Below are 22,969 nucleotides of genomic sequence, written 5' to 3'. Positions count from 1 at the left end.
AGGTATTACGCCAAAAATCGCACGATCAAAGCCGCGGACGCAAAAGTGAAGAAGTACTCAAAGTCGGAGAGCAGATGAGATTATAGCATCTAGGAACCGTTAGTATAAATTGCTATTGAACTTCTAAAAAAGACAAAACTTACAAGTGCAACACCACCGGCGATGATGAGTCCGAGTGCTGACCCGGTCATGCGGTCGGCAGCTCCCTCGAAGGGAAGCGCGGATGTGGGCTTCACGGGTGTTGATGTGCCTGTGGCTGTGACGGCTCCAGTGCCCGTTGGGTAGTATGCGGATGTGCCGTTGCCGGCGACGGCCGCTGAAGTTGTGGCGGCGAGGGCAGCGATGAGGGAGATGATGGAGAGCTGCATGATGGATGTGGATGTGTGTTTGTTTGTTTGTTTGTTTGTTGTTGCGACAAGGATATGTAATTGAAGCGAGGACGACGAGTTGAATAAGCGTAAAGACTTGCAAAGACTTTGAATTGCTTGTTTGAATGTTTGCTGGAATATACTCTTCCACAGCACCGCTACATCGCATCTTATATCCCATCTCACCACACCACCCTCCATCTCTGATAGTCACCTCCCAGCCCGTATTCACGGGCATACGTACGCAAACAACCCACTCCCAGCCCTGGCATTCGCGCACACAACCAGTCGCAATATCCCAAGACCAGGGCTGTGCGAATCAGCGTGGCTGACGAGCAGGCATGTGTGTGGCTGGGCGGAATGTATTTTTGGCTGTACCCCAGCCACGCGGCTCTTCCGAACATTGCCCCCAACAAAAAACGGTCACAGTATCGATAGGGGGTTTCCTCCGTACAGCTGGGTCATGGGTACGCACGCATTCGCTTGGGAAGTGTCGCCGAGAGCTTCTTTGCCTTGTGACCCGAAAGATTCGTCGTCGTGTTTCATGGAAGGCACAGGCCTGTCCGGAGGATTACGCAGGCCGGTGTTCTGCCGATGATGCAATGTGGGGTCCAATTGTGGGTGGTCATTGGACGCGCGTGCCAAATGAAAGCATTGCGTGTTGTTGGTGGAGAAGTGAATTTCCTACGGGGGTATTGTTACGGAGAAATAGAGTTCGATCGATGTGCGGGTATTCGTCATTGACTGGGGGTCGCGTAACATGAGGACAATCTCCCAACTGATCTTCGGGTTTCGAAACAGACGCGCAACCATGATTTGCATCGTTGAGGGGCTTGCGATTCTCATCGCTGGTCTTACTTCTCCTGTCGAATGCGTTACATCTTGGTGAGCTGTCGAGACGTGTGGCGAGAAATCGAGGTACCATCCACCTACAACATGGAATCCCCTCCCAAATTGTCGAGCGTTGTAGCGTGTTGCTGTGTTTCCTCGTCATTCGCCTTCGCAGGGTTTACCACAACAACATAGGTCCCCCTAAGTTTAAGCCATTCGTCACTTTGAATTTTGGTAAAGTGTTGCCTCATGGAAGTGGCAAATGGCTTATACTCCCAGGGGTACCACGGTAGCAGCCAAGCTGAAGTTACTTAATCCTAAAGTTGACAGTCGGCTGTCTCCTCACAAGCTTTTTCAGTGTTAAAATTATTAAGTAAAAGCCTTGTAATTGCCAGGCGACTTTCCTCTTTCACGATAGATGTGTTATGACAATAAGTTGGCTGCCCCAACCCAAATCGTGATGAGGCAGATTCTACTGTACCTGTGTTATCGTAGATGTGAAAGACACTGACTCAAGTAGGTGGCGCGTAACAAATCAATATTCTCGCAGTTATAGGTACAGATGACAGGAGTATTTCTCAACAGTGATAGAGTTTAGACTGAGGTGAAAGGGTGGCTTGTGATGGCACTACTCCGGTTTTCCACACCGAAATCAGGGGTAAGTAGGACTCTGGCCTGTTAGACAAGTTCATCTCAGCGTCAAGGTGCCTAGCTATCATCTCTCCACGACAACAGCTTCCTCGTACTGGAAATTCAGTGTGGCGGACGACGTATTGCTCAATGAAGAGCAAGATATTCCCGGCTTTTTTTTCGAAACATACAACTGTCTGCTCGATAAACAGATTACACAATAACACATCTATCGTTTCTACAGATGTAATTTTGTACTAGAAGAGGTGAGCATACTACACGAAATTAGGAAGGTTGGACGTCCTGAGAAGATAAAGTTAGCTCCTCAAAACATTGTGGAGATGAAGGAATGGGTTTGGACGAGACGCCGAAAGAAATGCAAGCGTGGAACGTTATTATGTTGTATGAGTCTCATCTTGTCTTCGTGGCTAAATACAAGCTGCTACGTCCATATCTTCATAGCTTTGTCGGGTAGTCAGTAGTCTCAATCTTGTCAGGGTAGACAAGACCACCCTGCTTCCTCACTTCATCCATAACCTCCATGATGAGGATACTTTCTTCAAGACCCAAGTATTTGCCCTCTTTCCTACCCTCCAACAAAGCGCTACCAGCCTCGTCGGCTTCCCAAAACATACCATGCCCTTCGCCCTCGGCGTTGAATTGTCCGCCGAAACCATTGTACCAGTCGCTACCCTTTCCAGGTCCAGGAATTGGCCAATCCTTCTCCTCAACAGTGCCATCGCTCAAGATGAGTTTGGTCTTCAGGGGACGGAAAGAGTGGGGGAAAACTTGGATTTCTCCCTTGGGTCCTTGTACACGGACGCATGGTACATCCATGTTGTCTCCTGGTGAGGTAGCAACGCGAAGCGATGTCGTAGCTACAGCGTGGGCCTCACCACCTGCTTCCTTTGAGCGTGGGAAGCTCAGTATTATCGTGGAGTGCTCATCAGCTTTGCCCGTAGCCTCGTAATTCTTGACATAGGCGAGCAGCTTGGGTGGTTGCCTGGAGTCTTCTGGCTGTGTATGGTACAACGTTTGGAAGACCCAAGTCAAAGCATAGATTCCAAGATCGAGCAAAGCTCCTCCAGCAAGATCTGGGTTCACCATGCGGTGTTTGCCGTCAGGGAACGACTCCTCAGGATCGAGAGCCATGCTGTTGTCGGAGAGGACGCGTGCAACAGGACCAATGCGCCCTGATGTGATTTGCTCACGCACGTAGATTGAGAGTGGGAAATAGCGCGTCCATACAGCCTCCATGAGGAATAGGTTCTTTTCCTTGGCCTTTTCAGCCAACTTACGTGCTTGAGCAGCATTGACGGTAAACGCCTTTTCGCAGAGCACATTCTTGCCAGCCTCTAAGCAGAGCATTGCATTCTGGTAGTGATGCGAGTGTGGTGTTGCAACGTATACGATGTCGATGTTGGAATCTTTAACAAGCTCCTCGTAGGAACCATATGCCTTTGCGTCTGAAGGGGCTTTTACTTCCTTCAGGAAATCTTCAGCGCGTGATTTAGACGAGGATGAAGCCGCTGCCACGACTGTGTGCTTGAGATGCTTGACGCCACGTGTAGTGGGATCAGCCAGGAGGTCCCTGGTGCTGGAAAGATATTAGTCGAGAGCTTAGGAGGGATATCGCGGGGTACCAACAAGGTGAGGGCGATTCCTCCGGTGGCAAGGATGCCCCAACGGATTGTCTTTGGTTCAGTCATAGTTTCAATTAATATTATTGAATCTTCTGAAGATGGTCTGAAGAGATGATGGTGGGGACTGATGAGGAGAGCGCATGTAATTGTAGAAGCAGTTAGATACCGAGTTCCGACGTCATAAGCGGGGGAGTTTTTAAGTCAAGAGGTGTTCCCCGCTGTAACCCCACTCTTGTCTAGGTATGAACGACTTTTGCCTGATCTGAAAAGATGAGCGGGCCATGTAGGGTGACATCGTGAGCATAAAGGTAGGACTGTTGTTGGCCAAAGACATGGACATATATCCTATACGAGTTAATCCATAGTAGATCCAGTAATGTCTTGTAACAATCTCAGTACATATGTGCACCCATTTCAGCCATGATGGGCCCAGATTCCCGACATCGGAGGTGTGACTGCGCATCCGAGACCTGATTTTTAAACCTGTCAGGCAGAATTGGCTTCTGTTTCCCAGTGCCGCCTTGAGACGAGATGAAAGCCTCAGATGTTTCCAACCCTGTCTCCATGTACGACTCAATGAAGAGGACTCCATATACGGTTCAATGAAGAGGACAACAAACCACGATGCCACTTGCGTTCATTTCTTGTCGTCACCTTGAGGACATGAGCTTTCTCGCATCTCGAGGACGTCTAGTACTGAAGGGCAACCGAATCGTTTCTGAACTCCAGACATCAACAGTAACAGGCCATCACAATCTTCTTCTCCTACTTATTCTCTTTTCTCTTCTTCTCTTCGAGATGTTTTGCGAACTGGTCCGTACGTTACTCGCATCCCAAATCATACAATGTCTCCTCAACATCTCCAATATACCGGCCCATTGAAGTGTGAAAATACGGGAATACGGTGCGACGAAAACGGACAACCGATCGAAGACACTTGATTGGCTGGGAAATCCTGACTGTATTCCCGTATGTTCACACTTCGGTGGGCCGCACCCTTTGTACGCATGAACCGTTATCTCCCCCCGTCCCCAGTTTTCCTCGACTAGTTTCAGGCACGCGATTCATATGCGTCCCCCCTGCGTAACCGACGTCGGTCGGATCCCTGTACATGACATAAACGAAAAATATCTTGATAACGCTGTTCAAGCTCGCACTGGAATGGGAATGGAAATGCAGCCACGATACCATTAGAGGCGACAGACCTAATCGATATAATAGGAGTCATTGTCAGTCAGACCACATTCTAGCGTAGGAGACGGAAGGCGGGTGTGGAGCCGGGATGTGCAGCCGAACGATGGGCGGCGAGGATACTAGGGGGGCCGGGGGCTGGGTTCAAAAGGCGTCAGATGTAACCTTGACCATGAGTAATGCTGAACTACATAACAATTACAGGCGATATCAGAGGATAGTTGTATGCGTTGAAGTCGCTATATGCTTGGAAAGGATTTGTGAATTTCATAGATAGATCTATGGGCTTGACGATGCTTTGTCAAGTTCCACTCGCGAGATCCTTATTCATCATCATCCGCATCACGCCTCTCTCGCGCTGAGATAGAGTACTCGATCATGTAGCGAAAGTTATCACCTACCGAAAGACTAGTAACCACCACCAAAATCACGATTTTTCGCAGTTAAATAACTTGCTTAATTCTTAACTAAATTGTCTAAAAATTAGATTTTAAGTAGCGCAATACTTAAAAGATTATTATATTACAATTAAAGAGCTTGCATCTTACTGCTAGAATAATTATACTGTAAAATGTTAAATACGCCAAAAAAACTCTTAAAATCTGTTAAAATCTCCTAACAAACACAAAAAACTTCTGCTATTTAGCAGGTAGAGAAATAGAATTTTAATAGGATTTAAAGTATAGTAATGCAAACTACTATCTTAAATTTTAAACAACTGACTCTAAGATTGAGCGTGTTATTTAACTGCAAAAAATCGTGATTTTGGTGGTGGTTACTAGCATTTCGGTAGGTGATAACTTTCGCTACATGATCGCTTACTCTATAGAAGCGAGAAACTTTGTTACAAACTTTAACAAAGCCCACTTACTCTCTATCCCATCCTATCGGATTTGCCGGTTCGACTACTTACGAGACTAGAGGAAAGCCATCTTTCACTATGCTATTTCGAAAAACGCCATCTCTTACTATGCTATTTCTAGATCCCCACAGTATGTAAAGACTGGTTTGTGGACAAGAGATCTCTTTACAGAGTCTTACTATGGTATCTAGTAGGAGTTTTGGAAGGTGACCACCCTACACACAATCGGCTTAGATTCAGATGTCAGCTAGTACGAGACGCTTCATTAATTCCAGGAGCCAATCGCGGTTGTTCCTTGGGGTGTGTGCAGTGGCTTCCAAAGGTGGCAAACTGACAAATCTTCTACTGGACGCCTTTCTAGAAAATCTATGTCATGGTCAACAGCCTTACCGCGGAACACGGGAGTCCCAGTCTAGATTGAGTGGCGCACACTTCCAAGATCAGGTACCTACGCTATGCTCTGGGAGAAAAGAAAAACATGAGCAGAACGTTGTTGATACGTCCTAGCGCATTCAATAATCAGTAGGAGTATATTGTGATAGCAATCGCCAAGAGGAGCTGACCAATCGTTACGTGATGGCTGGTTTCTCGCTATATCACTGTGAGTATGGGTGTTTGAAAGTCCAGATGCCTGATACTCGATATAATGTGCACGAAACGTCTACGTTGGCGACATGGGGAAATCCCTGGTATGTAGCGAAGGGTGGCTCTCCATTTCTTAAGTTGGGTCAAGGTAGTTACTCCCCTGTTCAATCCTGCAATAATGTAATGATAAGAACGATGGACGTGCTGAGAGCGCTAAGACGCGGCTATTAGCTTGTATGAAAATCGGTGGAGGATCGCCGGTGTTCGATCTCGTGCTGCGCACGGATAAGAGGCTATCGACGGCAGAAGCGAGTTTGCATCTCACAGAGTGTCTTACCTAAGTTTGGGTCGCGATGTCTATGGCTTCTCAGTTCCCCTCTCTGATAACTGAGTCGTGTAACGGGGTAACGTTAAGCCGACAGTCCGGGACACTACTGCTAATTGTAAACGTCAGATCTGTTTAGTTGGTTCACCCGATGTGCCGCTGATCTAGGTAAGATGATGTGGAGCTTAGTGAGCAGCCAGCTCAGCTGGGAGTAACTCCAGTATCAATGATTGGGTTGAGCCTGTCATCAGAGCCGCAACTCACGGAAACTCAAGATTTTGGAAAATACAAGCTTTTCCAAACAAACCCCTACGGCAAGCGTACTTCCACGCTACTTTGTTTTCTGCTAAGACGAAAGCCGCCGAACCCGTGTATGTTTCACTTCTGGGTCGCTTTCGTATTCGACCCTTTGACATTTGGCGACCCTCAATCAAGGTTTTACGCCCCCAAGGTCGGGTGAACCTTATGCATACGTCAACTTCCCAGCTAGATCAATCCTGGAGCCGCCTCTAGCTACTAAGAAACCACACACTAGTGTTTCTCGGCATATAGAACCCAACAAATGAGCTAGCGCATCGCATGAAAACATTTTGCTTTTCCACAACTTCCAGAGGAACGAACATATCTAAAGAAACTAATCAAACGCTCCAAGATATTCCTGGGGTTTATTACGCTCGATGAGGTTGTTGTACCAGAATTTTACGGTCACAAGCTCTGCTCTAAGTGGTTTTCACAACAATCCAAATCTGCAGAGTATTACGCTTTGAGGATTCAGCACCTCTCATGTATGGCAAAAAGGGGTAATGCGTACCCTTGTTCATTCACCCGTTTCTCAGCCTCTCGATCTTTTTGACAGGCCCTGCCTACACAATCGCTCCGCACTCTTTGTAATGAGTAGTCAGCTACCGGTCAGCTTGTTCGCCAACTAAACTTGTCAGAGTCTTCAATTGGTCGGCTCGGGAGGGGGTCCGCTGAACCGGCGGTAGTATAATGTATGGATCGCTAGTTGTACCGGCAGGTAAGCGAGGCCTGGAGAAGCGCGACGGCCATGTGCGTTCCAGACTACGGTCTCCATTGTCAAGGGTTCCTGGCCCTTGATAGTTGTCTTTATGTCCTGAATGCCTTGTAAAGTAGTTTTTCCTCAATTTCCATCTCGACTGGCAACGTTCTTCTTCTAACGACCAAATGGCGATGCCGCCGATGAATCTCAACCTGACGCCGGCTCATGAGCCGCCGGAAGGAATAACGTCCAACTTCATCGATCCACCCTCACTGCTGCCTGCCGCCATCGCTGTGGCCGTCATTATCCAAGTTCTCACCATCCCATTCATACTCGCCCGAGCCTACGTCAACATTTTCATAGCGAAGCGGCTCCGAATCGAGGATTGTCTTTCGTACCTGGCCTACTGTGGATTGATTGTCTATACAGTTCTTTGCACTCATGCGTCGGTCATTGGTGGTGCGCATCACATGTGGGATATCAGTATAGCTCAGTTCATCCGGGTGTTATACATCTTCAACATCGTCTTCATCAACATGAGCATCACAACCTGTCTGGCGAAGACGGTTATCTTCCTCCAGCTCAAAAAGATCTTTACAACAAGGCAACGCGGCATCGTCTTCTGGATTATCATCGGCTCTTTGGTGGTCAATGTGATCTTCTACACGATAGTAACGTTCCTTTATACTTTCGCTTGCACGCCGCGCGAAAGAATCTGGAATCTGTTTACCCCAGGTACCTGCATTGATACCAACACGCTTCACCTTGCTGGAGGATCGCTCAACGTAATCAGCGACATCGAGGCGCTGTTAGTCCCAGCTTGGGCAATCTGGCAACTGAAGATGCAGTTGAAGAAGAAGATAGCAGTGTTTGCGGTATTCGGAATAGGCATTATGTAGGCCACACCGGGATTGTTCATCTTGAAGTTCGCTAACAGTAATGGTAGTGCGGTTACGGTTGGAATCCTGGGGTTGGTCTGGAGAATCAAGGTGATTGAAGGATCGGACTACACATGGTTGATGATGCAGACTGGACTTATTGGGTTAGTTGATCTATACTGTCATACGCCTGCGAAACGCCGACTTACGTTACCACAGTATGGCTGAAACTGCCGCCGTCATCATTGCAGGCTGCTGCCCTTGCATTCCACGTCTTGTGCGCCACGTCAAGGGACAAGCAAGCACACGTGGAGGATATAGCGATGGCAAGCGCTCGTCAATCATGGATAAGCCACCCACGAACTCCAATCCGTTCCAAAAGTACCTGGCAAGGGACTCTGCAATCTCGCAGCTCGCATCGAGAACTTCAGAAGAACATCTCCAGCTCCATGAATACCCGAAAGTCGACGTTGATGGCAACTCAGGTGGAAGTTGCATCAGTGTGGAGAGGAGTACAGAGAGGAGCACAAGTGATGAAGGCCGTCGAATTGGTAAGCGTTGAGAATCTCGTAGTAAGCAGTGATACTAACACTTATTGGTCAGAGCGAACGACACATATTGTCCAGATCACTTCAAATAGTCCTACGCCATGAGCTTTTGGGCAGATTATGCCGCAATTACAAAGACGCTCTATCCACCATCTATAGCACTAGCAAAAACCAAACAAATATGATGAGTAATTATTTTTTAGCGATGATTGATCTCAGAGAAAGGTTGAGTACGGGTCAAGAGCTCACCTCGGATCGGAAAACTACGTGTGGTGTCATCAAAGTATTTACGTGATTGTGGTTGCTGGTTTGCGGCCCGCTTTCCGACTGATTCTCCACACCGTCTTTGATCGTCTCTAAATTTATCGATATTGGGTAATAGAGTCGTGTTACAGATAAGTTGCTACACTTTACACATTCCTCTCTTTCGTTCTTTCCTGCATTTTCCCAAGGCCGTCATGATTGTTCTTGAACCGAGTCCCTTGCTCAGCTTCAACTTATTTTTTACTTATATTTCGTCGATAGCAACTGTCGTTAGCTTGAGCTCAACTGTCATGGATGGCGCCATAGCCTCGAGATCAAAACGTGTGTTTCTTAAAATCTCAAACTATAAGTCTCCGTAAGTAGTCCCACGTTAGCTATATGACCCAATATAAAATATCCTTTCGATCAAAGACGATGTTGCGCAGCGATCACGAGGAGCACATGAACATCAGCTCGCCTTTTCTGTTGCTAGTATTGTTAAGCAATACCAGCAGGTCTTGCGTTCAGCTTTACACAGATTACGAAATATAGGGAGACGTTCTGTCGCCCAAGCAGATTTGCGGTAGGTGTTATCTTGTCTCCTTACTGTTGTTCGAGGATTACATTTGCTCATGGTCCGCCGTACTGCCCGGTGTATCAGAGTGTACTGCCCTTTAATATCAAATCGCCATTTTGGGTCCAAGCGGGACGCATTACTCAAACCTCAAAACACTCTCCAGGATGTATATTTGTTTTAGCACCAATTGAATGGTTGTTCGACTATTCCTACAATTTCCACGTTACTCTAACTGCACGTTTTGGAGCAATCATCTTGAGGTTACATATTATCCCAGGTTCTGCAATGCGCAAACACTTTATTTCCCCAGCCCCACTCCCGGCTTTTGTTGAAGGTAGATGAAACACTGAAACAGAGAACATGATAATATATGCACTCCCTGGGCCACCTTGGAAATGTATATAGATGAAGACGAGGAGCTGGATTGAGTTCTCATCAACCCTGACATTTCCCAGTCTCGACTTTCCTGGACTTTTCGATCGTTACTTCATTCGACATGAGATCTACTCTTGTACTAGCTGGCGTCACTGCCCTAGCAACGCAAGCTGCTGGACATGCTACCTTCCAGCAACTCTGGGTGAATGGTGTAGATAAGATAAGTAGTTTGATGTTCTCGCTGGTGCACACAGCTAACTGGTCTTTACCTGGCTACTTGTGCACGACTTCCAACTACTAATAGCCCCGTTACGGATGTAACGAGTAACAACATCCGATGTAAATAATACCCCCCATGCTCTGCCAGCACCCATTCTGACATGATCGTTCAGGCAACGTCAACCAGGGCGCAGCAGCTTCGAAATGTAGCGTAGCCGCTGGTGGTACCGTAACTGTTGAGATGCACCAGCAACCCAATGATCGATCGTGCAGCAACGAAGCCATAGGTGGGGCCCATTACGGTCCAGTCTTGGTTTACATGAGTAAAGTCGCAGATGCCATGACTGCCGATGGCTCAAGCAGCTTCTTCAAGATATTCCAGGACACATGGGGCAAGAACCCATCTGGTTCGAGTGGATCTGACGACTACTGGGGCACAAAAGACCTCAATTCGAACTGTGGAAAGATGGACGTCAAGATTCCATCGAATCTGACACCAGGCGACTATCTGCTACGAGCAGAGGCTATCGCGCTGCACTCAGCTAGCGGAGCTGGTGGTGCTCAGTTCTACATCACCTGCTACCAGATTACTGTCACCGGGGGAGGATCGACAAGCCCCGCTGGCGTATCGTTTCCCGGTGCGTACAAAGCTGCAGACCCAGGTATCCAGATAAACATATATCAAAGTTTGTCGACATACGTCGCCCCTGGTCCTACTGTAATCGCCGGAGGATCTTCCCTGCCTACGGCCACTAGCAAGACCGCTGTCGCCAGCACCTTGAAGACATCGACCAAGGCTACGGCTACGACGACGAGAGCCGCTTCATAAGATGTGCGTCTAGCTCGACGTGTACGGCGGTGAATGGGTGTTACTCATAGTGCACTTCATGGTCATAGAGCTATGACTGGCGATGATTAGCGGTTCGAGGTCCTTGAATGATATACCGTTGCGGTCAATATGTCTGATTCAGCTTCTTGCATGGTCGTGGCGTGAAAACTTATCTCTCTCAAGGTGAGATGGCTTCTCGTGAGTCGTCTCGCTTCAACACCCCGATGGCAGACACGTGATTCTACTTTCACCGCGGTCGCCAGATAGCAGCGTCTCTCGTGAAGTGCTACAAAAGGTGCAGCCCATTGCTATGCAAAAAGACGACTATTATCCCACGTCCGCCCGCCAATCAAGTGTCAGCGATCGGCTGCTTAGCCAATCACCAGATCTGCTCTCGAGGTACCGCACGCCTGTATTTTTACATTGCATTGGGCCGCACCCGTTGTACATGCAGTCGGTTCAAGACACCAGCATACCCAATGCAAGGTTTTGTAATTCTTCTCTGGGAATACGCTACTCATTAGCCTCTTGGCCTCCTGCGACACGTCACAGCAACATCGGGATGCCACCACACCTCAAAGTCATGAGCGCGTTCAATGAACAACACAACAACTGCCAGCGCAGAGGAACGATAATGGGAGGTGCAGATATTTAGACCCCACCCTCAAGGCTTGTCTGGTCACAGACCATCCATATGCCGTGCCAAACCCACACCGTCACCGAGCGAAGCGCCGCCACTCCAAGCGTTGGCTGGCGAACACGTCCACGTCACCCGTGGGAGAAGAGACCGAACCGATGGCCATAGCACAGGCGTTCAGGAACGCGAGCATGTAACACATTGTGACTGTGATATGGGCTGCATCCACGTGTGAACTTGGAGATCTGCAGGGCTGAGCCGTTCACGCCAGGAACACGTTTGACTCGACACGTTCCTACAAAGAGTCCGGAAGGTGACTTTTGTCTGCATGGTGTGGATCCAACTGGCTGCGCAAAAACCCCCACTTCGATCGCTAAAAGACCTGATTCGCTTCGCACGCGCATTTCCAAATTCGCCATGTGTAGAAGGATGTTCCAAATGACGCGCGCCCGTGAGTCGCATACAGCGGAAACGGCACGGCGCGTTGCTGCCTTTACCGAAGGCGGGCCGAAGTAACGCTGGTCCAATCTGCGAAACACACATTGGTCATTTTCCGGCACTGAGCAAAATAGCCCTTCCTGTCTCTTCGTCGTTCTTCAGCTGCCAGCACATACTGCACACCAAGCCGTTAACGGCAACCCAGGACCTTCGACTTTTCTACGCGCAATACTCCATTGGTCTGTTGATCCCAGCTCGACGGTTCCCGAGGGTTGTAGCAGTATGTCATATATGTCGCTACCTGGTTCTTGCGCGTCCCGTTCTTGCTATGCCGTCTTTCGTTCCTCACTACCCCCGCAGTTCCTCGCTCTATGACATGCCTGCGCACCAATCACCGACGTGAAGATCTGCCAGCGCAGCAGAGCATTAACTCAATGCTATGTTCCGAAGCAGCTGTGTGCCACAATAGCTTCCAAAGTATCTCCCCATTGTCGTGGTGGTGTGGCAACACCGCTGGCCAACTTGTCTAGGATGCTAGAGATGAGGCTCTGACACCTAGTCTCGAGTATAAACAGAGAGTCAAAGTCCTTGGAGCGCGTGTTGTCTTCCAATCCTCATACGCTACTTGGGCTTCACAGGACCCCCACTTGCAGAATCTGTCCCCGCCTGACACGTCCCACCAGAATTCTCCCTTCGTTCATCATCAACCTATCCATCGCCCGACATGACAACAAGCCAACCAGAGAGCTACGTCCAGAAGCTCCAACGTACGCTTGCCGATGCTACTTTCATTCATAGCTAAACAGTACAGATTACTGCGCCACCAACCGGATTGCTCAACCTCAGTTCCAAGACTACTCCGACCCTCGAGGTTCGCGACCCACCTGTACACCCTTCGCACACTCCAGCCCTAATATTGGTGTGTAGGCATAAGGACAGCATGGTCTAGCAGCGTCTTTGTCCACGGTCGCGAATATCGAGCCCATCTATGGCGAGACTACCGCTTTCTCGAACAGTCGCGTGAGGAGGCCGCTGAGGTGGCTTGGAAGGCCATCACCGGAGCCCCGGTGACGAACGCAACGACTCCAGGACAACAAGCTTACAATCGTGGATACGCGACGAGTCGATAGCCTTTCAGCCATGGCGAGATGGGAATGCCCTGTGTAGGCCTTGCAGGATGACATCCTCGCCTGAACGTCAGATCGCATCTGTACTCATGTTCAGAGCACGAGTGGACTTTCCGTTCGCGTACTCTATTCAAGTGTCGGGCATTTGGTCAACACAACGTTCGTATCGTGAGGCTAGCCCCACGAAGCCTTAACGATCCCTGTCCTGTTGCTTTTTTCTTTGTCTCCTTTGTAGTTTACTGTTGTACATCTGAAGGAGCCATATTTCTTTTCTTGACGGCGACGAGCTTTATACCCTTGCTCATTCTTCTGTTCTTTGTGTGTCTGTGTGACTACGGACTGGATCTTTTGACACTACTTTCTTTGCCTGAACCGGTCTCGGTTCACACTACAGCTTTTCTTGATATTGTTTGGTGGCGTTGGTGAATTTGACTTGTACATCACCGGGGGAAAGGTGAATGTTCGGCAACCTTTCGTTACGTTCTTTTCATCTACGAAACATGTAGTATTTATGTTCGTCGCTTTCTCACTAGGCTTGGGATTGTTGACAAGAATGTTTTGTATGAACGGTGTTTACTTCTTTCAAACTTTGATCTCTCAAGAGTAGTCCTCAAATTGAATCAAACGTTGACCTTCTCATTACTTCTCTTCGTATTGGAGTCCTTCTTCTACGCTATACACCGGCTGTCACACAGCAAACTGTACGCTTCTTATATCCCTTTGCGACTGACGTGGCACCTACCTTCCACGATAACTCTCCCACCAAATCTTTACAGACTCTATCGCGATGTGGAACAACGTTTCTCCAAAGGGTGAGAGTCATACATTCGTTGTCAAGACACCTCACTGGGAACATGCACATGGTTTGCGCATTCTGATGAGTACCTAATCTGAAAAGGCCATCTGATGTTTCGGATAGGCTAGAGGCTATCTCCAATCGTTAACGACTAGGTGTAACTATATATTACACTATTTCCGTCAACCGTTTCACTGCCCCTATTGGCTCAAAATCAGACCCTGTGCTTTAGCACTGTACAAACTCTTGACTAGAGCCTGAGTATATCGTTCGCATGATAACACAGGTTCAACGCGTCTCGGATTTTATATCCGTTGCAGTTCCTCTTCCAGCTCCCACATTCATGGACATGGTAGTTTAACCATAGCTTCGAGTAAGGATTTGTGGTTACAGTACATACACCCAACGCTACCAGACTATGTCAAGATTCAAGTCTCATGCCTTGCTCATGTGTAAGTCACCAACACTCCATAACACATTGGCACTTGCGCAATGAACTCATCCAGGAGACATGTTTGAATATATTTCCAGCGGTGCTGTGTCGTTCGATTAAATTTTGATAATGTCAAGTCTGAGAACATATTTGTTCCGAGTACAACAAAAGAGATAGGCCGCCCAACCTCGTATCGAGAACCATGAGTGATTAGAAGAACATATGAAATGCGTAGAAAAATGTTTTCGATGACAAATGAGATGAGAAGACCCTGGGATATCGCAAACTCCAGCAACACATGCTCACGCATAAAATCAAGTTCACATATACACACTCAACTCATCGGCAATGCTCCACTCGATACCGTACTACAATCCGCTCTGTCCTCATCACTCGAACACAGATCGCCGGCCTGTATTGACCCGCTAATCCAGCGCCAGTCGGACATCGAGAAGCTCTTGGAACTGCAAAGCGTTAGTGTGCGCTCAAAATCCAGTTAAAGAATGGAGGAAAATTACCTACTGCTTAAGCCCTGATGATGGCGAGGCATTCGGGAACAAAAGCGCGAGACCCTCTTCCCAATTGCGCTCTGCCACGATATCAATGACCGGCTTGCCCGACTCGTCGATGGCTTGCAGATCCACTGTGCCACCCATGTCGATCAACAGTTTCAAGATTTTTACATCGCCATTCTCGACGGCTTGGAGGACGGGGTTCCATCCGCGGTGCATTCTGTTGATGTCTGCGCCGCGAGTGAGCAGCATCTGGATGATTTCGGTGTCGCCGCTGAATCGTCGCAAGGCCTTGACGAGAGGAAGGTGTTCGCCGGGGGCGTTGGGATCTGCGTTCGCTACGTCGAGGAGGTAGCGCACAATGTCCTTGTGCTCTTCGCGGATGGCGGTGGTGAGTGGAGAGAAAACACCGCAGTTCTTGTCCTCGACGCTGACGCCTGCCGCGAGAAGCAACTTGACGCTTTCGAGCTGATTGGCTACGACGGCCATCTCGACAACGCCACGGAAAGCGCGGGGATTGGATGTTGCAGTGAGCAACTTTTTGAGGATGGCTGGCTGCTTGACAGCCATGCATAGAGGCCAGTCTTGTCCCCGAATCGCGGTATCGGCACCGCGTGCGAGAAGGAGATCGACGAGCTCGGGATGATCGTCGCGAATCGCGGTAGTAAGCGCGGTACATCCTTCTGGTGTTCGGTCGTTGATATTCACGCCCTGCTCCAGCAGATAAAGTATTGCTTCCTTGTTGTTGAAAGCAACAGCAGTCTCTAAGATACCCTTAGGAGTGTGAAGATCTACGCCCGCAGCGACGAGCTGTGGCAGGAAGTGTATACGCTTGTGTGTTATACATTTGAAAGCTGGAAATTCAGCGGCTTTGTAGTTAGGATCTGCGCCGTTCGCTAGAAGGTACGTGACGATATCTGCGCTGTTATCGCGAATGGCTGAGCACAGAGGGGTATATACTCCGTCTTTCCTAACGTTTGGTGATACACCAGCTTCGACGAGAATTTGAACAGATTCCAGTTTCTTCAAACTGGATGCCAACTCCATCACACCAGGAGTCTTTTTATGATCGGCACCGCGGGCTAGCAGTAACTGAAGCGCCTTGGGCTTATATGTAGAAGGCCAGAGAGGATGCTTAGGACCTGGAAGATTTGGGCTGGCTCCATGGTCCAGCAACACAGTCATAAGGTCTACGCGATTCGTCTGAATGGCCGAGAAGAGCGCGGTTGCGCCTTCACCATCCTTTCCATTTGGATCGGCGCCCGCAGCAAGGAGTATCTCAACGAGCCTGGGAGACGTGGTCTTGTTTATGGACTGGACCAGTGCAGTGGAACCGTTCTCCATTACGAAGTCCGCATTACCGCCGTTTGCCATAAATAGCTGGACAAAGTCGATATAGTTCCGGCTCGCGGCCAGAGATAGAGGAGTTTCAGAGTTTGGACCGGCAGAAAGGTTGGGGTCGGCGTTGTACTTGAGAAGTGTCCTTGCGCATTCCAAAGATGACGTCTGGGTGGAGGTCAGAAGAGGCGTGAAGCCTTCTCGATCAAAGCTGTTCGCGTCGGCACCGTATCGGAGAAGCAGAGCAACGCTCTCAACATCTCGATTGTGAATTGCTGTTCGCAGCATGGCAGCCTCGACCAGCAGATCCGCCTTTGCGCCCCCGTCAAGTAGCTGCGAAAGAACGCGATGGTTCTTTTGTTCCACGGCAGTTACGAGAGCTGCTTTGCCGCCAGCCATTCTCGAGCTCTCCATTCCCCGAGGCGAGTACTGGGCTGATAAAGAATCCATCTTGTGCCCCCCGACAAGGCTATCATGTGGAGAGTTGTCCCGTAGACTGAGATCGTGCAGATGCTCCTCGTGCAATATTCGAGACCGGGAGTCTTCTGAAATGATGTCCTCATAGCCAGTCTCGCTCTGAAATCTGTTGTTTGTGTGGTACGTATCTCTGTTCGATCGTGTCGTAGAAGATGAGCGGATACTCGGTGTTTGGAAGTTTTTGCGCGGCTCAGTTGTTGCGAGACCAATAGTGTCATGTCGTAGGTAGACATCGCTCATAGCGGGACGAAGATCAACCGTATGAGCCCTCGGATCGTGGGAGTATGATCGGAGATCATCGAAAGAATGCTTTTCGACCAGGCGCTCAGGCTGATGCAGGCTCCTTTCGCCGGAATGATGACTGTTGGCGGAGGGCGTTAAGGGAAGATTGGAAAGCGGAGGAGGAGTGGATGGTGGAAGTGTAGACGCTCTGCTTGGGTCCATACGGTCGAGAACGGCGATAAGACCTGTGTATCCGATGCCCATGGTTGCGTCCGCTTGCGCATCACCTATCGTCCACCGGAACATGGCAGAGCTGACTTTCAACGAATCGCGGCTTCTTGACAAGGTGGCGCGCATTTTGTCCACATCTGTATCTGCAAACATCATACGGAAGCGCTTTCCGAACCCGCCCTTGTGGTTCTCATTGTCCACAAACTTGACGACCATTTGGTTGAGTACCACGAATTCATCGTATACTTGGCGCACTCGCTTGTCGAGGTCCTGGGTCACTTCTATGGGAAGGCTATGGTGTGACCTCGTCGCTTCGGCCAGACCAGCTTCGATCGACCATAAGAGACGACAGAGCTGGATGAATTCAGCAGCAAGAGTCTGAACACCGGGGATGACCTGTTTAGCGGTGCTGAGGTATTCCAATAGGCGTATCGCGATTGTGTTTCCTTGTGTTGTTACTCGTTTGCATAGCTGAACGGAAGTTTCTTTGCTTGCAGGAGCCATGATGACGGCTAAAACGTAAGAGGGAAAAGACAGACTAAACAACGACAGCAAGATGAGGGGTGGGAGACGTTTTGACGTGTGGTTTTTGACTCAGTACAGACTTTATACAATGGTGCTTTACCAGCCCGGTCGCTCTAGACCATTTGAGTTCCAAGCTCCAGCAAAGTATTTTGTGCTCCGCGAATGGCAGTCGGCCTCAAGTTTGACAATATATTGTGCTAGAGCCCGAGATGAACCACTTGGCGCGTTAGAAAGCCGTGCACCAGCGTTTCTTAGACGCGCTATTTCCCAGTAGCTCACCTCGGCAATGGACCAGAGTCATGGAGATGGAGTGGCTTGGGACTGAGTTTGACTGATCGCTTAACCCTAGCACCAGACTGTAAGGATTAGTTATCTGTGCAGAAAGAAATCGCTGGTCCGAGTGTGATTTAGGTAGATCCCGAACGTCAGGATTGGCAGCCGTTACCTTCCTTCTCGTGTAGGTCTAAGCACGCAGGGTAGCCATGAGGACTGTATACGAGACGTGGCACAGAAATGAGTCAAGCGGTGGATACGCAAGTCCTTGGTAACGGCGTGACCCGGGTTAAATCGCCATTGAAATACCATTGACGAAGCGGCAAGCATCATGATCCGCCAAATCACAAGCATGGGCACTTCTCCGCCACCAACTCTAGTGTTCCTGCAAACTTCCAGGACATGGCATTCGATTGGTATTGCACATTGTCTATGTCTGCAGGTAGCCACATCGTGCCTCATACATCCAATAGGAATTCGAGACGTGTCGATTTATGAACACTGACAGCGGTGGGTGCCGAGAGTACCAGCATTGGCTTACCCCTCGTCGATACACGCTTGTGCGAGCTATGGGTGTGCAGAAAACCTAATTTTCCGCACTTGTTGCACGACAAGTTCCAGTCAGGGCTCCCGTAAACGCCGACCTGTCAAGCATGTGACGCTCTGTCATGATGGCTTGTGTAACGGAACAGTCGTTTGGCTATACCGCTAAACATATTGTGGGAACCGAATCCTTCCGCTCCATATAACATAACGGCACGGCCTCGTTGTAATTGCTTTCCACCATACTTGGTGTCTTCTAAAAGCCGTAAACGCCGACCTCTAGAATGACAAGAAACTTCTTACATTGCAGAAGCCCACGGATATCATGCCATGGCTGTTCGCGGAATCCCTTTACTATTGTCATGACAAATTCTGATTTTCTTCATCCAAAGTCGTCGAGACCGAGGCCCCGGCGCCGACGGCGGAAGTACTCATCCTAGAGTTACAGGAACGGGTCGGGATAGCTTTGCACTAAAAATATAAGTCATCGGTACACCTTACCGACTAAGAACAAGGTTTGCATTGGAGCTGGAAGGTACAACCGATGTGCGTAAGAGCTTACGACAGGATGTGGCCGAGCTGAACGGAGGTAAGTTCGGCGTCCTCTCAGTTGACACTGTACTAGTCATTGCCAGCACAAGGGACTAGGGATTGGGCGTCGTTCCGTTGTAAGGAAGATTACCTTGGGATTTGGAAATCTGGTATCGTAAACTAAGCCCAATTCAGGCGTTAGTAACTGTGCGCTATTTGGATTTTCGATGTGGAATTTACTGCTGGTGCTCGTATGCAAGCTTCTCGACACTCTTTCCCAGCTCCCAAACGAAAGAGGTGTCATTGTTCGACCCTGTGGACTGTTTTGGATCAAGCCAGCAGGGTATGATGAGGCTGAAGATAGCTAGAGACTTTCCAAATGGCTACCCTTAGTGTTGGCTTGCGGGGAAAATTGTGGCTGTTAAACTCCCTCAAGCTTAGTGGTTAGACCAAGCCTCGTGCTTTCTTTGTGTGCAGGAAGAGACCATGGGGAACGGGGAAACCGAGCCGCCGCCATAACTCGATGGACCTCAACCCTGGGATGAAGCTAGCTCGGTAAGGAAACGCGTAATCGGCCCTTTGGATCTTCTAGAACTATGCACGGGCATTTTACAGCATGTCGGCGACGTCAACCGAAATACTAACCGAATTTTCAAGAAGCTTTTGTCAAGACTTGGCTAGAGCGCCGAGGTGTGCAAGTCGTTATTCCGTCATCCGCTATCCCTAGATTTCTGTACGACATGAAGCACAAAGCGTGGTTTGGGACAAATGCTGGGACACTAGGCCTGTTCAAAAGGAGTTGTCAACTGACGTAAAGGCTAGAACTCCATCAATAGCCTCTTCCTCGCGTCAAGATAAAAGGCGTATTTAAGACAATGCAGGTTAACACGCAGGATCTCATGTACAAATTGGGTATGCTCACAACTCTTCATGAAGGATATGTGTTGGCTGCGAAATTAGTCCAATCCAATCGATGGAGTGTAATGGTATTGCGAAGTTGTGTACAAAGAACGATAGAAGTGGTCGCATGCTCATTTGAATGAACGCGAGGGCCGCCCTTTCGTGCCTGCGTTACTTGGAGCATCCAGCCACACTCTAGTGATGGGGATTTGAGAGGGCGACGGCAGGCTAGGTAATCGATTGGCTTTCAATAGAATTCCCCTCAAAGCTTGCTTAACAAGGGTGAGATACGAGGCCAGCAAGTGGTGGATTTCGTTCCATCACAATGCGCCACCTCCCAGTCACAGCCGGTTCCCCTTACCCCGGCTCTGCTGGCTAGATTCGATTCCACCAAGCTTTCACGGCAGCCTCAAGCCCCCAACAGCTGATCAATCAATCAGCCAATCAACCGAAGGAGTTGAATCCCCAGATCTCGAAAGACTGGCCATGCTGTGGAATGTCCTTTTAAGGACCCCGCGGAAAGGTTCCAGTCGCCCCATTTTTGAGTTCGATCGATCAGAAAAGATCTCTCTCATCTTCTATACCCTTACATCACCTTATCGATATAATGTTTGTGTAGGATCCTTTGCCATAAACCGGAATCGGAGGTTATGCTACACATTTCATTCTATCCCCTCTTTTCGTGTCGTCGGGTTTCCCGAAAATGGCGTTGAGCTAAAATCCAATGACATGCATGCACGAGGACCCCTGGGTATATGGATGGCGTAATATGTCTAGGGTCGCCAGGGGAAAGTTTATAGAAGGGCCGACGTTGTGGCGGATATCACATATGAGGAGCTTCCGCCGTACGGAATAGGCGAGATGGATGTTGATGATCGTACGACATGATACACGCATGTTTCGTGCACAGCTTTCGCATGGATGATGCAAAGACGCGAGTCGAGTCTTTAAACGATACGCATACGCCATGATACGATTATTTACATAGTGGCATGTTACTGATAAGTGATCAGGAGAGAATTAGATAACATATTTGCGCGACAGGAAAGTTGGTCTTACCAAAACTGTTGCGGGATGTATGTACATCATTATCGAGCCATTGTGGTGTATCACAGTTCGAAAGTCCCCGAGTACTTCGTTTCTTTCTCGACAAGGTTGTGCGCAGGGAGAGCTTGCAAGGCACCATCCTAGCCTGAGCCAATATTCGCCATCATTGGTCAAATGCTTGAAGTGAGACAGCAGACTTACTTTGAGACGTGATGTGAATGAACATTGCAGAGCGCATGTAGCGAGGAACAAAGGCTACTCTAATAAGCAACGACGAAAAGACAGGACAATAACACGCTAGCATGACGCGCCAGCACGTGAACTCTTGGCGACCATGATCTGGCACGAGCTCCTGCACCTTCGATTCTTGGATATCGCGATTTGATCCACAATCTTAACAGTCGGCAACACCCACAACACCTACGCAGACGTTGTACCCTCCCCTAACTATCAGGATGGTCGATTCACAACTCCTCGATACAACACCGGACGAAGCGATGCCTGTCGACCTATCTACCTTCGACATCGCAAGTCTGGTCAAAACACCGCACAATGCCCGCGTCTACCAGGAGGTGCAGAAGCTCAAGGCTATGATCAACGAGCTTGTGGATTACCAGATCGCGCATCCTCAAAACCCGATGTCCGCTTCACGCGATGAGATCGACGGCGCAAAGAAGACGAAGCGCGAAGTCGAGAAGAAAGAAAAGTACATTCGCGCGCAGTTGTCTATTATCAAGACGCTATATCGCCAGAGCGTGATGAAGGTGCGCGAAGAGAAGGCGAATACTGCAGACGACAGGGCGGTCAATGATGCTTTGATCCTGGGTCTGCACAATCTTAAGTATGAGGAACAGTCGCTGAGGTCTGAAATCTCGGCTGCTGAGAATTACGAGTATGTCGAAACTTACACACGCAAGACCGGCTTCTAATAGTACCGCAGTCACAAGTACATGAAACTCCCTCTTATCCCCGCTGAGGATTTTCTCGAACAATTCCCCGAGCATAGCGATTCATCTGAACATGACCTTATGACGGCGCGTATCGAACACGAGCATCAGGTCCGCCTCAAGTTAGAGGAGCGTCGACAAGAAAAGCTCAAGCAGAAGCAGAAGCTGATTGCAGAAGTCAAGAAGGGCAAGGATGATCTTACGAAGCTAGATACCATGGTCGAGAAGTTTATTGAGGATGCGGAGCCGATTAAGAAGGTGCTGGCAACCGAGTAAAGAGCGTCTTTGGACGTTTGAAGATTTGTCGCGCAAGACTGGGGCTACGCCTCATTCCTTTTTACGGCGTCGTAACGCTGTTTGGAATAGGAAGCACGGTATCGAAGGTGTAAGTGCATCACCTTCAAATTATACAGGCGATGCCACGCTTGATACCTGATATTGCTCCGGGACATTCGTATAATCCGTCATCACGCAATCTCAAAGGTTATCCCGACGAAACCCAATTAAGAGTAATTAATTTGGTCTGCGTTGCAGAAACCAATCAACGGCTACTCTATGACGCTGCTCGTCACATTTACGCCTGTTATGGCCGTCACATATCTGGAACTAGGCTTGACTTTGGAAAGTTCAATTCGACACGAGAACGTCGGATGTGTTCTGATCAAGCACTGGGTAGCATTCGGGCCAAAGGGTTGGAGGTATTGTTATGAATGGTGCAGCGCTTCGACAGCAGGATATATGGCTGTATTGTTTGCTGGTATCGTGTCAACAGTTTATGAGCCTTTGAAGGAGGAGGTTCCAGGCTCAAACATTCGAGAGTCGGAAGTTTAAGAGCACACAGAAAGAGTGGATAGGGCTAGCATATGCAATAGGCAGCCACCATGTAAC

The 22,969-nt window shown here is 48.9% G+C and overlaps 6 protein-coding genes across 6 annotated transcripts; 4 read left to right on the top strand and 2 right to left on the bottom strand.

Moving 5' to 3' along the window:
- Positions 1–80: 80 nt before the first annotated feature.
- P153DRAFT_381163 (uncharacterized protein) lies at positions 81–368 on the bottom strand (the record flags this gene model as incomplete). The annotated part of the gene is made up of 2 exons (XM_033670018.1): positions 81–89; positions 144–368. The coding sequence occupies 2 exons, from the start codon at positions 366–368 to the stop codon at positions 81–83; spliced, it is 234 nt and encodes a 77-aa protein (XP_033528378.1).
- A 1,840-nt stretch (positions 369–2,208) lies between these two features.
- On the bottom strand, positions 2,209–3,908 carry P153DRAFT_392611 (NAD(P)-binding protein). Its single transcript, XM_033671163.1, has 2 exons — positions 3,477–3,908; positions 2,209–3,426 (listed from the first exon to the last, which is right to left on the bottom strand). The coding sequence occupies exons 1-2, from the start codon at positions 3,536–3,538 to the stop codon at positions 2,286–2,288; spliced, it is 1,203 nt and encodes a 400-aa protein (XP_033528377.1). The 5' UTR covers positions 3,539–3,908; the 3' UTR covers positions 2,209–2,285.
- A 3,656-nt stretch (positions 3,909–7,564) lies between these two features.
- On the top strand, positions 7,565–9,067 carry P153DRAFT_363015 (uncharacterized protein). The gene is made up of 4 exons (XM_033667274.1): positions 7,565–8,330; positions 8,382–8,477; positions 8,533–8,864; positions 8,917–9,067. The coding sequence occupies exons 1-4, from the start codon at positions 7,621–7,623 to the stop codon at positions 8,964–8,966; spliced, it is 1,188 nt and encodes a 395-aa protein (XP_033528376.1). The 5' UTR covers positions 7,565–7,620; the 3' UTR covers positions 8,967–9,067.
- Positions 9,068–10,177: 1,110 nt separating this feature from the next.
- Positions 10,178–11,374, top strand: P153DRAFT_392609 (lytic polysaccharide monooxygenase; the record flags this gene model as incomplete). Its single annotated transcript, XM_033671161.1, has 3 exons — positions 10,178–10,258; positions 10,311–10,395; positions 10,449–11,374. 3 exons carry the CDS (start codon positions 10,178–10,180, stop codon positions 11,102–11,104), a joined length of 822 nt encoding a protein of 273 aa, XP_033528375.1. The 3' UTR covers positions 11,105–11,374.
- A 1,529-nt stretch (positions 11,375–12,903) lies between these two features.
- P153DRAFT_281224 (uncharacterized protein) lies at positions 12,904–13,309 on the top strand (the record flags this gene model as incomplete). The annotated part of the gene is made up of 2 exons (XM_033663133.1): positions 12,904–12,946; positions 13,107–13,309. 2 exons carry the CDS (start codon positions 12,904–12,906, stop codon positions 13,307–13,309), a joined length of 246 nt encoding a protein of 81 aa, XP_033528374.1.
- An 8,280-nt stretch (positions 13,310–21,589) lies between these two features.
- On the top strand, positions 21,590–22,357 carry P153DRAFT_280170 (uncharacterized protein; the record flags this gene model as incomplete). Its single annotated transcript, XM_033663058.1, has 2 exons — positions 21,590–22,026; positions 22,075–22,357. The coding sequence occupies 2 exons, from the start codon at positions 21,590–21,592 to the stop codon at positions 22,355–22,357; spliced, it is 720 nt and encodes a 239-aa protein (XP_033528373.1).
- Between the last annotated feature and the right edge of the window lie 612 nt (positions 22,358–22,969).

This window comes from Dothidotthia symphoricarpi (genome assembly GCF_010015815.1).
Source record: "Dothidotthia symphoricarpi CBS 119687 unplaced genomic scaffold P153scaffold_2, whole genome shotgun sequence".
Classification (NCBI taxonomy): domain Eukaryota; kingdom Fungi; phylum Ascomycota; class Dothideomycetes; order Pleosporales; family Dothidotthiaceae; genus Dothidotthia; species Dothidotthia symphoricarpi.
The sequence above is the reverse complement of the archived record's forward strand: the minus strand, read 5'-3'. Positions and strand labels throughout refer to the sequence as shown.

Excerpts from the sequence above, each read along its gene's own strand:
- P153DRAFT_392611 (XM_033671163.1), bottom strand. The coding sequence starts at position 3,538 with ATGACTGAACCAAAGACAATCCGTTGGGGCATCCTTGCCACCGGAGGA. Across the intron at positions 3,427-3,476 it reads GGAGGAATCGCCCTCACCTT|CACCAGGGACCTCCTGGCTG; the intron begins GTTGGTACCCCG and ends ATATCTTTCCAG.
- P153DRAFT_363015 (XM_033667274.1), top strand. The coding sequence starts at position 7,621 with ATGGCGATGCCGCCGATGAATCTCAACCTGACGCCGGCTCATGAGCCG. Across the intron at positions 8,331-8,381 it reads GTATTCGGAATAGGCATTAT|TGCGGTTACGGTTGGAATCC; the intron begins GTAGGCCACACC and ends CAGTAATGGTAG. Across the intron at positions 8,478-8,532 it reads ATGCAGACTGGACTTATTGG|TATGGCTGAAACTGCCGCCG; the intron begins GTTAGTTGATCT and ends ACGTTACCACAG.